The sequence below is a fragment of the Numenius arquata genome, chromosome 2, assembly GCF_964106895.1.
Source record: "Numenius arquata chromosome 2, bNumArq3.hap1.1, whole genome shotgun sequence".
Lineage (NCBI taxonomy): Eukaryota > Metazoa > Chordata > Aves > Charadriiformes > Scolopacidae > Numenius > Numenius arquata.
The window spans coordinates 80412373-80430171 of NC_133577.1; the positions used below are offsets into that span (position 1 = coordinate 80412373).

General features: G+C 38.5%; 1 protein-coding gene across 3 annotated transcripts in view; it reads right to left on the reverse strand.

The window, feature by feature from the left end:
• The window catches only part of NR1H4 (nuclear receptor subfamily 1 group H member 4), a 35246-nt gene extending 22981 nt beyond the window's left edge, over positions 1 to 12265 (reverse strand). For 2 of the 3 annotated variants that reach the window (XM_074168541.1, XM_074168540.1), the window contains exons 1-2: positions 12181 to 12265; positions 875 to 1237 (exon numbers count right to left, since the gene is read on the reverse strand). In XM_074168541.1, coding sequence (XP_074024642.1) covers positions 875 to 1237; positions 12181 to 12265 — 448 coding nt within the window. Of the gene's footprint in view, positions 1 to 874; positions 1238 to 12180 lie in introns of those variants that run through there. The other variant, XM_074168542.1, reaches the window with a different exon arrangement.
• Positions 12266 to 17799: the final 5534 nt, after the last annotated feature.

The window sequence follows — 17799 nt, forward strand, 5'->3', positions numbered from 1 at the left end:
ACATATTTCCTTTCATCATGGGTTTCAGTCTGAGTATTTACCTGGTGATTTTGACCTCTCTCCTAGTCATTACAAATTCCATAGTTTGTAATTGTAAGTCTTTGAAAAGTTACTAAGACATTTAACAGTGAAGTTAAGAAACAGTAGGAACAGCTTACTAAGAGTAAATGTAATATTACTTGGAATCTGCACATTAAAACTGAGTTTAATCTGGTTTATAATGACAGCATTCATATGAGTTAATTCATATTTTTTGACTTTGAGACTATTAACATGGACAGCAGAAAGAAAAAAAATCTCTTATTTATTGGAATTCTTGAGATAAAGTATATGACCCTTGACTGTATTCCAGTTTTGAGTGATTGACCAGTGTGGTCTATTATACCCTCAGAAATGAATTTGTAATAGATAAAGCAAACCTCCCAAATTAATTCTAAGTCCACTCTCAGTGACAGTGAGCTCCACATTAAGACATTTTAGTGCTTCAGTAATGGCCATAGCTTTAGCCTTTATCCATACAACAGAAATAATAATGAAATATTTATTCTCAAAATCGAATGAAGAACTGAGGCATTATTTTTCTTTCTATGAGGTACCTCAGCTGTGTCACAGAGTAACCATCTTTAGATAGCCGTAGGTTGGCCAACCATCTTTAGGAGCTGTAGGTTGGCCAACTGTGCTCTGTAAGCACAGGACAATGGTGGAAGACACTGCCAATCTGTCTTGGGGAAAATAGGTAACAGTGCACACCAGATGCAAACGTAAATCTCTAAAATGCTTAATGACTCAGATAAAATTAACAAGAAAGAAAAATATATTCAGAAACTGCTGTGCTTATTAGCTCAATTGTATTCTGTAATTTATTTCATCCTACCTTTGCATCCTTCACAAGTAAGAGCGTTGTAGTGGTACCCAGAGGCTTTGTCACCGCAGACCACACAGAGCTCTTCTCCTTTCACTCTTCCCGTGGAGTGACCCAGTCTAGGCTTTTTGGCTGCAGGGATATCTATTATCTCTGTCTCCCTTGTGAAAAAGTTCTCTGAGGGCATTCTCCTGAGCTCGTACATCCCGGGGGAATACCATTCCTCATGCTGCGGAGGGTAGAAGCCTAGGTTGGAGTAATATGGGGGTGATGAAATCTGAGGCTGAACTTGGGGAAATGGCACGCTGTTGTACTGTGTGTAAGGTGACACATCTGCCTCTTGCACTGGAGAACTCATTGGCTCTGAAAGGATACCTGGAAAATAATAATGCAAAACCAATTTCTATTACCACCATGAAACTGCAGTTATCAGAGAAATTTCCACTTCCAGACATCCATCTCAAAAACAAGGCATAATCATAAAGATTGCATTATCTGAGCTCAGATTTGCTTTGGTCCTGGTTCCATGCAAATACATTGCAAGATATTTTAAAAGTAACTTAGCCATTCTCAGCCACTTCTTTATTATTGGTGGAAATGTCCAGCACTGGAACTTACATTAAAAAAATCGTGAAAGATAGCAAGCAGCTAATCGTATAAATGTTCAGTTTACAAGAGCGAGCAATCCATGCCATAGAGAAGCTGGCAACCCAGATTAGGTTTCACAGAAGAATAAGAGAAATACAAGCAAAAGTCAAAAATCCTGCGGCATTGGTGAAAGGTAGATCAAGACTCAAACATCATGTTAATTTCTATTTAATTCTGAATGAATAAGCCATGACAGGGAAAAACTGCACTGGGGAAAGATGACAAGAGCGAGGCTTAATTAGAAGACTAAGAACATGAAATAAACCTTCAAGAAGAGCCTGAAAGGGAAAGGTGAGGTTACCATGAAGGAAGAGGGATAAGTGGTGAGATGCAACCTTCTTGCCACCCAGCCTCTGCAGCCTGGTTCCCAGCCTGTACAACTCTATGCCCTTCAGTGCAGGTGTGTGGTTCTCATATGAAGCACCTCTGTGAGCCAGCACTCTTCATCTCTTAGCCAACAACAAACCTGGCAGCAGTAACAGGAATGGCAATCTTTCCTGTCGGGATCAACACAGTATCTGGAGGCTACCTTAACTTTGGCCGGTAAATAGCAGGTTTAAATATGCAAACAACTTAAGTCTTTTTTTTTTTTTTCCTGTACTACAAGTACAACAACATCTAGCAGTCCTTGGGTAGTGTACTTAAAATCAAGCCATGTCAAACAGCTGAAAAGAATAATTTAAAAGTTATTTACAAATTACTTCATATTTTCTGTTGGAGAAAGACACATCTTGCTGGTTCATGAAAACACTGACACAATTCCTTCATTAGTTCCAAGAAGAGAATCTGAGAAAAATAGTGCATATTTCCAGGAAGATGCTGAGTCCCACTTTTTTTGGAATCAACAGAAGTATTTACAAGGAAATCATAGATTAATGTTCATTGGTGACCATTACTTAACAGTGCTTCAGAAGCACTCCAAAAGCATTTTTGCTGACAGAAAATCAGTTCCCTGGCAAGTCTCCTTCACTTCTGAGGAATCAGAAACAATGAAGAAATGCTCACAGTTAAGAAGAGGGAACATCTGTAATGACAACAATAATTAAAATGTGTAGCAGGGGATTCTTCCCTCCCCTTTGTCTCACTTCAATTAGTGCCAGAAACTAACCTTTTCATTTCACATGCCTTTCACTTTCAAGGTCTAACCCTCTTGCTCTGCAGCCTTCTGCCCTTCCTACTTTACCATGCTGCAGAAGCCATACAAGCGTTTTGGATTTGTGTGATTGCTGTATTGTCCACAGCACATCTTTGCCAATAGCAAATGCTGAGGTCCCAGTTTAAGAATAAGCAGAAAGATGCACCTCTGGAAAAACATGATGCAAAACCGCATGAGAATAACGGTGCCATTTATTATTAACAATTAGTTTAATTATGGTTGCATTTAGTGTCTCCAGAAGAGGCCAGGGCCTCGACCACTACAGTAGCAGAAGCAGAAGGCACTCCGCAAACCCAAGTTTATGCCCTTTAAATAAACAGCATAGACATACGAAGACCTGAGACAAAATACAGGGGACTTTATGGAAGAGCCTGGAAGTGCAGTTATAGCTCATGCATCAAATGCAAACTGTTACTGATACCTGCCAGCCGCAGTGGTGACAAATCACGTGAAAGGTGAGAACAGCAATGGTTTGATGCTGACCTTTATTGTTCAGTAGAGGCTTAATGAGTGGGTGGTCTTTCTTTGTGTTTACTGTTTGTTGAGACTGCTGCTCATTAAGACTGGTCAAGGTAGTCCAGGTTCAAAAACTGGTGTTAATTGTGAGGTACACAATCATACAAATCATTCAGTGTCTCTTTGGAAAGGAATTTGTTCACCATGGAGACCTAAATTTTCATTTGCTAGTTAGTATTTACTTAGTTGATTGAGTCTGCTAAAGGAAAGTGGGAAGATCCCAAAATGATAAGGAAGATATTGTTGATTTTTAACTTTATGCCATCCACAGGAAATTCCACAAAAGCTCTATACCACCTGAAGTGCTTGGGCCTCTGAAAGAGCAAGAGGAGAAAGCAACACTCCTTCCACAGCAAAAAAATACTCTCAGGGCTTGTTAAAAAAACTCAGGACTGCTAAAGAACTGCAGCACATGCTGAGACAATATTGGATGTTTATTTAAACCACTGTAGATCCTTCTGGGTTACAGATATGTTTAGAAAAATCTTCACAATCATTAATTCTACTCTGCTTCTGGAGGAAACAAAATGTATATGTTATGATGTATAAAGTTAAATATGGGGAAAAAAAACCCCAAACAACCAGCTTCCTTCTTTTTCCTTCTGTGTCAGGCACATAGTTTAACAATTCAGCTGATTTGAGTCCATGCTCAGAGCACTGGAAGGGAAAAGGAAGAACAGGCAGGGTTGAGAGAGACTGAGAGAACATGGTCTTGTTTGATGTAAAACAGGTTTACAGCAAAAACTCTGGAAAGTGCTTGAATACTACAGTTATGGAGACCAGACTGATTTTTAAAGATAATTAGGTTGTAACTATGTAGGTTTTCCTGCTTAAGGGGTTTTTTTTTCTTTTTTTTTCTTTTTTTTTAAGTAGACCTGTTTGAAGGGCGTAGTGGGTATCTGTATTTCATCCTTAGAAATCAGCCAACTGTGGCTGACTCAGTGAGACACCATTCTCTACCCAGAGCAGATCAAAAACAGTTGTAAAATTTAATTTTTTTTTCCCCACAAAATTTTCAATGAGCCTAGAATTAAATATTGCAAAAAATGGTATGCTCCAAAGCACTAGTGATCTAAAATCATTCCTAAAAATAATTATTTAGAACTGGGGAGGTGTTCAATAAAGATGATTTCAAAATGGAACTGTTTCATTTTTTCAGTTGAAACGCCCTTTTACTCTGAAATATTATCTTAAAAAATTGAAAGAAATTATGAGGTTGATATAGAAACTAGATGCCTTGAAATTACTGTGACGAACTATTTCTACGACCTGATCTAAAAAGGGTGGTCTAAGGTGTGTTCCCCATGTGTTCACGGGGCTTCCAACAAAAGCTGAAGGGATTCTGCTTTCAGAAGCATACAGTGCACTGCTCTGTCCTGCCTGATATTTGAAAACCACACTCATTTTTTTGAATTCTGCTTTGCAAAGTACACGGTAGTCTAGAACAAATAGTTTCTTATTGCAAATGATAACTAATCTTATCTTGCCAACCAGAATGTACATATGCTTTTATCCAGATATTTGTAGAAGTCTGAGAGGGGCTGGTCTCCTGCCAGTGTAAGGCATAAGCCAGCCCACTGAAATTGCTGGAGTTGCAGTTAGTATAAAGCAGTGAAAGTGAAATCAGAAATGAGCTCACTGGAATACAGATATCTTTTATATTTGTGTGGCCTTAACTATTTTGAAACTTTTGTCTGTTTTTCCTTTTGGAAGCACACCTTTTACATCTTTAAAGAAAGACTACTTAAACCCACACAAACGTGATGTTACTTATAGCTGTAGATCTTTTAGATTATGTTTTGCAAATACATGTTTTTCAATGAAAGACATTTCACAGAAATCTGGAAAGCTTACCAATACCAAAGTGAAACCTGCACATGGATATGGTCATATTGTACAAGTACTTTTCCACACCACCACTTGCAACTGAAACTCATTGGAGAGTTTTCCTTTTGTTCTTTTAAATTTTACACAGGATATTTTACACAAGACTTGAAAAAATATTTGACCTAGACTTAACCACTTATAGAAGTAAAAGGGAATTTTCTTTGTAGGAACTAAAGAAAGTGCTTTCAATTTGCAGAATTACACTGAGGTTACATGTAGATTGAAGAATAACATTTTTTTCAAAATATTACAGAAATTACAAAGAGAACACATTTCAATGTAAACAGTATTGTTCCATTAGTATAAAGCTAATTAAAGGGAAAAGAATTCAAAGCAGGTTTAAAATACGAACCTCTAGCTCTCGGTAGGATATTCATGAATGAACTTAAAGATATTAGAACAAGATTCAGGATTAAGTAATTCAGAAATCTTAACATAACCATTAATGAAATTCTGATTTAACTCTGAACAAATTATTTGTAGATCTTTAAAGATCGTTTAGTTTAAACAATCTTCTACTATCCTACAGTTTCAAGGAAGAATGCAAGATCAGGTGACAAACATGTCCAAGCAAGAACACGACAGTATCCTACCTTAGTCTGTCTTCAGTCTGACCATTTCTTGAAGAAAAATACTCTCCTTAAGGTATTCAGCCCTTTTTCCCCCCTCTCTTTTTCTTTTTTTTTTTTTCCCCCTAAAGACTACATATAAATAAAACTTCCTATTTCCACTTTGTCCATATCCTTTAGACTTCTTTACTGTGAGAACTTTCTTTAAGACTAGCAAAGGAGTGACACAGGCCAGAGGTTATATAGTTTACTGATTAACTTCATTACAGAGAAACTTGTTTCTGAATGTCTGAAACAATAGCAATGTCCTTTCCCAGTGTGGATTTACCTGGCTAAAATATGGTTACAATTCAAGGGGATGCCTCCAAGTAGCCTAGCCGTTGTAATTTTGTACCTACTGTGGTTTATTTACAACAAAATTTTTACCAATAAATATATAGTAATGTCAGGTGATTCTGTGCAGTAAATTAACCACTTCAATATCACAAGAAGCAGGTTTTAGCTGACTGGATTAACGCATGTTTTTTAAGCACAGATATGTTGTATTGTCAAAAAAAAGGCTAAAGTGCTCAGGCCATACTGGACACATCTGTACGACAAGATAGAAGAGTGCCAGAGAGATGTCCTGTCCCCACAGCCAAATGTCAAAGATTGTTTCTCACCTGTGTAGCTTAGGGGTAACTCTAACTCTCTCTAGAGGGGACAGGACTATGTAGCCTTTGTTGCTGACCTTACTCTTTCAGGCCCACGTAGCTTCCCTGTGGCACTCAGATTTTTATTGTTTAATACATATAATTTCAGTTCAAAGCATCTGTAATGTTGTAAGGGCTGTGTTGGATGCCACCACAGCCATACTGGGACAGCACGAAGTCAGAAGATTGTGTGGCATGCTTTGGTTTGATGGCAGCTAAGGCATGAAGGTACAAACCCCACTGAGACAGTGTTAGAAGACAGTGCAGCATAAAAGAAGACAAACCAATTGCAGTCTTGTCATGCTGCCTATTTGGGGACAGTCCCTGGAGTAAGCCCATGACTTAAAGACACCTACTAAAACAAACTGAAACAGAGGCCCAGAGCAAGATAAGAGTTGAGTAGTATCAAGATGGACAGTCAAGGGTGTTGTGCCTCTTTCATCTAGCACCGAGATGAGATGCTAAGACTTTGTGACCAGAGGTATGTCTGAGGATCACACCTGGAAGTAAATAGGCAGAGAATCAAGCCCCACACTGCAAGATTCCCCTTATTTAATGAAAGTCTCTTTTCCAGGCTAAGATCCACGAATGACTCACATGCACAAAAGAAAACATCATACGAATGCTATTTTTTTGTTTTTCCTTACTCAGTGGTGCAACCTTCACCCTCAGAGCCCTGTTCATCTGCATTCCTTCTCATTAATTTTTTTTTTTTTTCCTCGGATTGCCACTCTGTTTGGTTTGGCTCTCTTCATAATTATTATACATAAACAATTTTGTGTTTTAATTTGTGTTGGCTTGTTTCCTTTTGATTTGGGGGTCTGTTACAGGGCTAATTATCTTCTCTGCAGGGATGAAGCCAGATGTTACATCATCTGCCAGGTGGTGCTTAAGACAAGTAGTTATTTAACATATCTTATGATCTTGAAGCTGTTTAATCAGTTTGGACACTTCATCCTACTGCCTTTTTTTTTTTTTTCAAAAAAAAAAAAAAAGCATAACCAGAACAAATACAAATTTATCTAAAAGAAGTCAGCCTATTAAGTTCATCTTATGGACTGTTCTATGCCTACTAGAATCTTCAATGGCATTTTGTTGTCCTTACATTGTCAAATATTTAAGATAAGTTTAGATGTGTCGCTTTCTTTTCCTGTTTGTTAGGTTTCATTTTTTGTTCATTCTTCCTTGTCCATTTCAATACATTTTAAGAGTGCTCATTCACCTCAAAAAAACTTCTTTCTCCACTAGGGACATGTAAAATGAGAGTATCATTTCTTGTCTGATTATATTTTGGTGTCACATTACAAGAAAACATTGTCAGGCCATCAAAAAAATACTTACAATAGGCCTTTATACAAAGTAAACATATAATAGTACTGAATTATCTTTCCAAGTTCTTAGAAATAATTCCATGTCTGATAACTGAAGTTTGACACCTAATATCTTGCATATTAATAAATCCTATATAAGGTGCTTTCACAGAAAATAGAATGGGGCTATTACTTTAGAGGCCCACTACTTACTTATCATATAAACAACAGTCAAATGCTATCTATATATCAGATACGATACAAATATAAAAGCTTATCCTCCATACATAAAATACAAAGGAGACGTTTTTGGTATCTGAAAATTAGTTCAGTCCCTTGTAAAAAAGGGCAAGTGATAACCACTGGAGGAAATAAGATAATGGAGCTATGGGTATTTAACACAGGTATTGGCCCTAATATGAAAAACTTTCAAAGGCAATTGAAAGATGTTATCAAATACATTTTTGCAACAGTCTTGCTGTCCCAGTTGAGTTGCCTTATTGTCTTAGAACAAGGCTTGTCATCTTCAGCACTGTGCTCTGCTAATGCACCTCAGTGTCTTCTAGGTTACAGCTTGCTTCCAGCCAATTTGGAGCAAAGCAGAGGAGCTCAGATCAGTCTGTGTCTACCATGGTGGAAGTGTCTGCAGGAAAAATTCATGACTGTAAAGTGAACTATGAAGCTCCCGAAGGTTTTCAAGGAGATCTGGAATTCAGTCCTAAATTACAGGAGTTCAAAAAAGCAGATTTCTTTTAGTTCAGGATATGAAATTGGACCAGTCTTCACCTAGCTGGCCCTGTTCAATTCAATGGGGCTTGTGAAATAAAATCAGGGTTTGACTGAGGAAGAAAAGTGTCTTAACAGGACAAGTCCTACGGAGACCCATGCATCTCCGGGATTTCTTGTCATCAAGACTCCCTTTCCCTCACTAGGAAAACCACAGCTGCAAGGAAGAAAAAAGTTGATCTTGCATGCAGATGCTATAGAGGATGTATCGTTTTATGTACCTGGTGGTGGCCATTTCTTCAAAAAGATATTTTCTGCAAAGAGATCTAGGATGTTTCTAAATCGCCTGAGTAGTAAGGTAGAAAAATAAAACCATTTTTTCAGGAAGACAAGGTGGGAGGGAAGGACCCCCACTTCTGCTGGGTTAAAGATCCTTCCTCACTTGCATTTTGATCCCCTTTTTCCAGGGACTCATAACAGAAGTGAAAAACTGCACTTAAAACTCACTAACTCCAAAGACATAAAGAGATACTTTACAGTAGATATATACTGTTAAAACAGCAATGTACAGTTTCCAAGTACTGAAAGGTAGAAAACCTTTTTTTCCTTTAAGCTCTTTTGAAACCTGCTGCAACTAAAAATCTTAAGGGTAAGAAGTGCCCTGGAATTACCATGGTGATAATGCTCACAGCACAAGCAACTCACAATTGACAGCATTTCTTTTGAGAGACCTGGACCTGCTGCTAATGTTTGGAGATGCACTTAGATTTGTTTTCTAAGGTCTAAGAACGCTCTCTCCACAGACTGAGGGAAGCATAATGAAAAGTTAATATATTTCCAGGGCTTTTTACAGAATGTGAGTATGCATCTTTGAAAAAAGGAGACTGTTTTGTATAAAGGCTGATGTTTGTAAGCCAGCAATTTCTCACTTATATTACATCAGAGCTGTAATGCGTGAGGAGCCCTGGGAGAAATGTATATACTATGGGTCATTTAAAAGTAAAGCTCTCTTCCTGTTTCCTTGGATTCACACTTCTCTACCGGCCAAAACTGAATGTCAAAAAATGCAAGTAGTTTACAAAAATAAAATTAAGAGGCAAAACCATTTCCTACAAGCATTCTGAAGAGACGGAGTCATATTTTCACAACGAGTAACCTTCTCTGTGGACTCAGTTGCATATTGTTTCTGATGTTTTTTCCAGCTATAAAAGCAAGACACCAAATTTGTAAAGAATTCGCTTCTGAGACTTGAATGACATCCCGCAAACTAGGACCGAGTGACCATACAAAACAGAAGTCAGCTTAAGTGAAACACAGCAGGAGTACTAAGTCTCCTTCCTAATGGGACCACTGATTCAACCCCTTAATACATTATTTCTTTCTGCTACAGAAACGTCAGTATGAATTAAATCTCCATTGTGCTAAGCTCTGAATACCTATAATAGGAGACACAATCCCTCTTCTGAAGACCTCACAATTTCTGAGTAAGATTTCAATGTGGAAGGAAAGTATTTTAAGGTCCCTTCCAACTCTAACCATTCTATGATTCTATGTTTAACGTGCTTTCTTGTATTGTCCCGGTTCAAAGTAAAACTGAACCAATTTTGTTCTGTAATTTTACATGTTAGCTAGGCCTCCTCTGTCTGAAATTAACGGTATATTGTGGAGAAAACTGCTCGTTTTCAGAATGATAAGCCCAATGTTTGTGCTCCATGCCAAGGAATGGTATGCAGGGAGGCCCTTGCTTATACTTATTGCTATAACAACCAAGGTCAGCCCATTTTCGTTATTTGCCCCTCAGAGGGTCGGAAACAGAAAAAACATAGAGGGGTCACATCGGTGGGGAGGAGTGGACAGGACAGGTGACCCAAACCTGACCAACTGGGGTATTCTATCCCATCTGCCCCACGTTGGGTGCCAATAAATCTGTCGTGGTTTCAGCTGAATTTACCAAAACCAGACTGACAGATGGCCCTTTCCCTCTCCTCCCTCCCCCCCCCAAAAGAGAGAGGAGAGAAAGAGATATGGAGATTTAGAAGTTTAGAATGAACTAAACTACTTTAATGAAGAATTAACATTAAAATAAAAATAAAGAAGAAAATAATGAAATAGATACAATATATACAAAACTGTGTCAAGCTCCCAGGATGACAGTCACGTCACCTGTCACCGGCAGGCACTGGGGAAGTCCCAGACTGGACTCGGCGACGGATGGGAACTGGATTCCAGCTCTAGGACTTCCCCAGTGCCTGCCGGTGACAGGTGACGTGACTGTCATCCTGGGAGCTTGACACAGTTTTGTATATATTGTATCTATTTCATTATTTTCTTTTTCTTTGTTTTGTTTTAATATTAATTCTTCATTAAAGTAGTTTAGGTCATTCTAAACTTCTAAATCTCATTGTCTCTTTCTCTCCTCTCTCTTTTGGGGGGGCAAGGGGTGGGGGGAAGGGCCATCTGTCAGTGTGGTTTTGGTAAATTCGGCCGAAACCACAACATGTATTTTGAAGCTACCTGATTGTAACTCTTTAAAAATAAAGAAATAATTAGTGAAAAAGTAGACATCGGGGGGAAAATCTTGTTGACAAAAATCTGAAGTAGTTCGGTTATGTAGGACTTTTAAAGGGATAACTGGATGTAAAATTTGGCACCCTAGATTTGAACATCATTCTCTTTTTATATCATGGCCTGACATTGGAATTAACAGGTAGCAAGGAAGTGGTTCAGCTATTTACATATACTTTTTTAACAACTGCAAAAACATGTCTCCCTCCAAAACCCAACACGTTTAGGGAAAACAAAAAAACACACAGTAATTCAGTGGGTTTTTCTTATCATTAGTGATAGTAATTTAGTTTATCTCTATGAAGCCAGGACACTGGAATTGATCTGATTTGGAGAGATGCTCCCGACGTCTAAGAGCTCTGCAGCAGGAGTGGCTCTGCATGTCATCAGTCCTCCATGCCCAAGCCACTATTCTTGTTTCAAATAGATGAAACTGAACTGTTTTCAATTTTTCCAGCACTCAAAAAGACAGAATTCTGGTCTTATTTGGGCTGGAAATTTCAGAAGTGTTGCAGCTTTCTGTGGGAGTCTGTATTGTGTGTGAGGCTCTGAATGTGTCATGTTACTCAATGAAGGTCCCCCTCTGCTGCCAAAAGAAAGGCTAAAAAATGTATTATCTTTTTTTCTTAGCAGTACATATAACAGAAAATAGTTTCCCCATGCTTATAAAATACTGACCAAGAGTTCTTCATTCATTAACAAAAGCATGATTAGCCTTGAAAAATTCAGTGGAACTGGAGAAAGGAGAATTTTCCAGCCTGCATTATAAATTTCCTTGTGCATTGATGTTAATAGCATAAGTTTTTAATGGTCTCAGTAAGACAATAGTTTTAATTTAGGTGAAATTACTTTCATAAATTTGCATAATATGACAATGCAAATACATTGCAGTATAATTTTATTGCAAATTAACTGAAAATATATCTGCTCAGCTTGATTTAAATGACTCACATGAAGATAGCATCCAGCCTACATGCAAAGGTTTGTCTTTGCTGAATGGTTTCAGGTATTAGAATAATGTTATGAAAACAACCTACAAGCTCTGCTATGAGCAGTGATGAGAGCAATAATGTGCAGGATTACGTTAACACCACAGACCCATAATTTGCTATTCCTTCTGTAGGTATTGAAGATTCAAGAAGGTTGGTACATGTCAACCACATGTCCTTGACTCAAGATTTCAGTGCATTTTCTTCTAGGTTTTTGAGTCAAGGGTAGCTTTCTGTTTTAACCTAGTTTGGTGACTTACCAAACAAATGAGGACCTTCAGCAAGAGAAAATCCATCAGCAGTGGCTAGCTGGTGATGTCCTATTAAATTCATTTCAGATCCCATTTATTCTTCAGTTCAGGAGGAATATGTGAATTAAGAAATAACTTGAAAGAAGACCCTGAAAGATATAAAGCAAAAAGAATATTTAAACCAAGAGAACTAATTTTTGTGTACCTATTGTAAAGCAGGATTCAGGAGGTTATTTCAATATTTGCTGTAACAAACATTGGCTTGAAGTTACAGTACCTAATTCAGCCTTTAAATAAAATGCTGCATCTAGTTTGTTTGGTTTTTCCTTGCTGTGGTATATTTTATTTGCCATCCTTCTGCTGTTCATTTAAAACTAATGCAGTTTATGCTCAACCTTATTCAAATATTCATAGACTGAAGTACTGGCCTGACCTGATGAGGGCATACTGCCCAGCCCCCCTTCAAGGGAATACCAGTTGTTTGCATTATTTTTTTCATCACCCTTTCATCATTTCATTGTTTTCACTTACTGAAAAAGGGTAACTTTACGGTGAGGTCAGAAGAATCAAGGCAGGAAACTCAAGTTTGATTTCCAGCAACTGGCTCTTTATCTTCCCTTCAGTAATTACCGTCTGAACAAGATAAACGGTGGAAAAACCAGAAAACAAGGCCTTGGTTTAATAACCAGGCTCGCCCACGCGTTCCCTTTGTGGTCTCAAGCAGCCATATAACTCTCACTCGGGTAGGCTGGGAGATGCTTGTGCCCACTCAATAGTGTACTTTCCTAGCAGGTCAGATGGAGCAGCTTTCATCTCCTAAGCTTGACAGTGGCACTGTACCCAGGTCTTCTCCTTCTCAGTTCAACCACTAGGTTATTAAGGCAAGAGACCTGCCACTGCCTCCTACTCGAGCAGGGGCTATCGCTAGAGCAGGGCCTCATCCAGGAGGAAGGCGTGCAAGAGGGCCCCTTGCCCAGGTCTGGATCATGTGGGTGGGAGGAGGCAACTCAAGATCACATTTGAGGCAGGGCCATCAGCAAGAGGAGAACATATGGCTCCAACAAGGAGATGTCTCAAGCATTTATGCAGACACCAAAAGGATTCTGCATAAAGTTGACAAATGTGTTTTGCTTTGTTTTATAGTCTTAATTCTTTATTCAGTTTTATTCCCATGGGACTGTCCCTGGGCCTGTGTTTCCACTCACTGGTGGCATTTGAGAGTTATAGCCCAGTCTGCTTCCCAGTGAGAGCTCAGCATGGTTCTTGAGCAGAAATGAAGTCATCTGACAAAAATGTGAATGCAGCAGGAGGCCCCAGTGCTGAGCAGACTAGCAAGTAACTTATGAGAGTGGCAAGCACACTGTGTAACTATATTCAGATTTGTCCGTAAGGATTCATTAAGTTCTTTCTTAACATAAACAAAGGCCCTCTAATTAGACAGATGCATTTTAAATGTCTGCCCCCAGATATTTTAAACAGTTTACTCAGAAATGTCAAAAGCTACTTGTATCACAGCCCGGATAGGGTTCTTGTGGCAAATGACATGTAAACATACAGTCTCAAATCTAGCACAAAAACACAGTTTTGCAACAACAAAAAACTCCATGTATCTTGGGAGAGGAGTTGGCAACCAGCCCAGTCACCCCAGTAGGCCCACATCTACTCCCAACCATTTTAATGTCTCGCCAGCACGTGTGCTGGAGAAGGTATCTGCTGGACACAAGAGGTGGGGCTGCCCACATGGCTGCAAAGGTCTTACACTTCCTGACAGTCAGTTTTCTCATGAACTGCCCATGACAGAGCCTTGGGAGGGGATTCCTCTTACAGCCTGTTACAAGGGTTCTATGACAGGAAAAGACAGCAACACAGTCCGGACCCTTAAAATGGTTAGTAAGGGAGTAAGAGAACCATCAAAATGAGGCATCATCAGAGGGCTTCTGAATATTTCTCTGGGTTTTCTTGCTGAAGATGAGAGGAGAGAGGCTATCTCCAACCTCTTCTCATGTTCAAGCCCTTCAATACCTTTCTTACAACCCACGGGTATGCAAGTCTTGCAGTTCCTTGCAGGATTAGCTCTCCCTGCAGCCAGACTTGAAGATTATATTCCACCACTACTACTACTTCTCACGTTTCCTCCTCAGACCCTATATGAGGAGCTAACACATAAGAGTTGGGATTGTGAATTTCTATATGTTCATATAGAGCCTAGAACTTATCTTAGGGAATGTTGGATGTTATATCAAAATACTTTAAAGACAGTCCCAAAATGCCATTAATTTTAAAGTATTTTTTAGACTGTCAGTATATGGTCAGACTTTCAATGCATACCTTCTTAGTTTGTAAGGTATATACCCTGCATCTCTCTAGTCAGTGCTGCAAATAAAGGACAAAGCAAGCAAGCTATATTTTTAAATGTTAATATAGTGTCTGTGTTTTCACAGTCTCTGTAAAATGTCCATACACTTTCTTGTTTCTTTGAGGCCATTCCATTTTTAAACATGTCATTAGATAATTTCCCTCTTTAACCTCAAGACAGACCTCTTAAAATCTATTATTCTTCATACACACACAAAAAAAACCCCACCCAAATCAAAAAACATGGTGTTAATAATACCTTGTTTATAGTAAGAAACTTGAGGATCTATTTGTTATAACCTCCCAATACTATAGGATGTTACAGGTTTGTAACTCTACCCCTCCTGCCACATTAATTTTGATCTGGATGGATTCAGTTCAAGATAAACGTTCATGATGGTTTTACAGTTCCCATCTTTTTTAATACTTCATTTTCTTTAATATATTCAACTGATGTAGATCATTTACTGCATTTCATGAAAGAAATTAATCCTATCTTCTGGGGATTTCTGCAACGCACAAGACATGATTACCATTAAAAAGACTGGAAATATGTTTTCCATTACATATAGCTTTGCTACTGTAAATTTGCCTGCACATCAAGATCTTCATTAAATACTGATTGACATTTTGCTTTGATTTGCCTCTGAATCCAGCCTGCTGTGAGCCATCTAGCCTATATTAGATTTATCCTATTAATTTCACCAGTATTTAAAAGCAGCAGCTACTGATTTCCAGCTTTCAGACCTATACCAGGTACACAATATAGAGCATTTAAGCATCACTTATTCCACACATTGTTCAGTTCTGAGAAATAGTATAGGTCAGTGTCACAAGGCGTCACAGACCCAGGGGTGGACTCCACTTTCAAAGAGCCACAACACACATCCCACCATTAGCCTCTTCTCAGCCTAATCCTCCCAGGCTGTCAGTGCAGTTAAACAACTGTGGTCCCAGCTGGCTGCAATTCCCATGGAGCAACTCCAGAAGCATTGCTCTGGCCAGTGGGATAGTCACACCCAGCAGACATATAGAGGCACCCAAATTGCTAGCAACATGGCTGGGTGACAAAGGGTGCCATGTGTAGCACCTATGCACAGGTGAAGCTCTTGGCAGAAATATTCCTTCTAAAGATAAGGGATCTGAGGTGTTTTTTTTGGCTGGTAACATAGCTGTGTCATCTCAGCCTCCAGAATAAGTTCACCTACAGGAACTGGGATCAGTAACTACTCTCTTAATTCAGATTTCTTTATCCACCAAACCCACATAATAAGTGGAATGCTTCTTGGTTTTCGCAGGCATCTTTGGTATGACTGAACTTACACTTCATATAAGGAAGCAAGCATAAGGTAGAAATACCTATGTATCTCTTAGCTACTGCTATCAAGATGAATCCAGACTAACTTAGCCAAATGACTGATACTCCTTACTGAAGCAAAAAAATGCATCAGATAGCTTTTATTTCAGCTTTTACCTATAGGTACACAGGAAATCAATATTGCTCTGCAAAATAAGATCCCTTCAAGAGAAATTAAGAGGCATAGGATAAGTTACAAAGCTTTCTGTTTTCCAAATAATTATTTTAGTTAAATTGTTAATAAACCTAATTACTCCACCCCCTTTTGAGATTACTTTCATAGGCTAAAAAATATACAGCAAAGAAAACAGAAATCAATACGTATTAAGTAAAATACGTGCCCAGTTGCTTGAGATAATTTTCATCAATTGCATATTAAAAGCTCTGAATTACATAAAATTATTACATGTATCCTTTAGCATACTTCAGAACAGTCAATCAATGCATATTTATGTATTGTGTTTAACTGAGAAAATTAAGATGTATATTGTTATGTATGTGGCTTGTTCTTTCACCGTACTCATGTGTTGCATGTTTATGCAGCTTTCTTGTGGGATATATATTCATGGGAGTATACAAATATATGTATATACACATATTCATGTGGGTGTAGGTTTTGGATTTATTGTGGACTCTTATCAGTGGACTACCTCTGACCCCACTATGGTCAATAGTAAAGCTTCCCCTGGCTTCTGTGTAAGCAAAGCCAAGCCTCTTAATGAAATAATTGAAGTTTAAATCAACTTGGTTCACTGAAAGACAAAAGTATCATAGCCCCATGCTTTCAGGTAAAGTAAAAATACGCTTGATCATCAGGAAAGCTCCATGATAGTCTAATTGGGTTTTACCTTCAGAAGAATAATGATTGAATCTGTTTAAATTACCCAGTAAAGGAAGATATATCAAAGCATGGGCAAGTTTTTTCACAAATATTAGTGAGGTACATTTCCCTCCTTCTGTCCCATAATATTGTCCTATTCTTTACACATCTGGCTGCCAATTGCTCAAAGAGAAATTTCAGTAACATCATTAATCTATGGCCCAATCCAAGCACTGTTAACATCAATGGGAAGACTCCTATCTAGTTCACAGGCTTTTGATCTGGCCTCGTAGTTTTTTTTTGTAGAATATTTAATGCAGTGCCTCACCTATTTGAGAGTCTTTTTTATTTGCTTGCTTGTTTGTTTTAAAGTGTGTCAAAGAGACATGAAAGCATTAGGAAGATTTGTGCTCCTTGTTTCTAGCCTTTTGCTGCCAGATGGTTTTGGCACGATGCATGGCACCATGGGCAGCTACACAGCAGCGGGTGCAAAATACAAGCAACAGCATGAGCAAGTTTGAGAACCAGAGGTGGGACTGTGTGTTACTGTGTGTGTTTGAAATTTACTGATTAGATTCTTTAATATGACATTTTACATCAGAGCAGCAAAGAGATACAGGACACAAAAAAAATACAGGATATTCTTACAGGTTAATTCTGAAGCAAAAATAAATATCTTTAAGCCAGTCACAAGGACAACTGAAAACTCTACCGGAAGTCTCAATGGCATTTCTGCAGGTAGGCAAGGAACTTCCAAGAGTGGGGTAAGCTTCTGGCTGTCCCTTGGATGACCTGCTGAACCTCATTTCTCTGTGTCTTCCTTTCTCCAGCGTCATGTCTCACCTGATAAAACTGCAAAATCTCCTTTCTTAACTTGTTTTTGGACTCCCTTCTAGCCTAGTGGGATCTCAATCTAGTATGGGATCTCTAGATTCTCTGTTACACAAGCAATAGGAATAAAAGTAACAAAAGCCAAATGTATCCCACCACTATTACAGTTTTCTGAAGATAAATGGCTAGCAGGAAAACTCGGAGCAAACTGACATTTTCTTAAAACCTGGCAATGGATTCAAAGAGTAATCAATCACTTGAAATG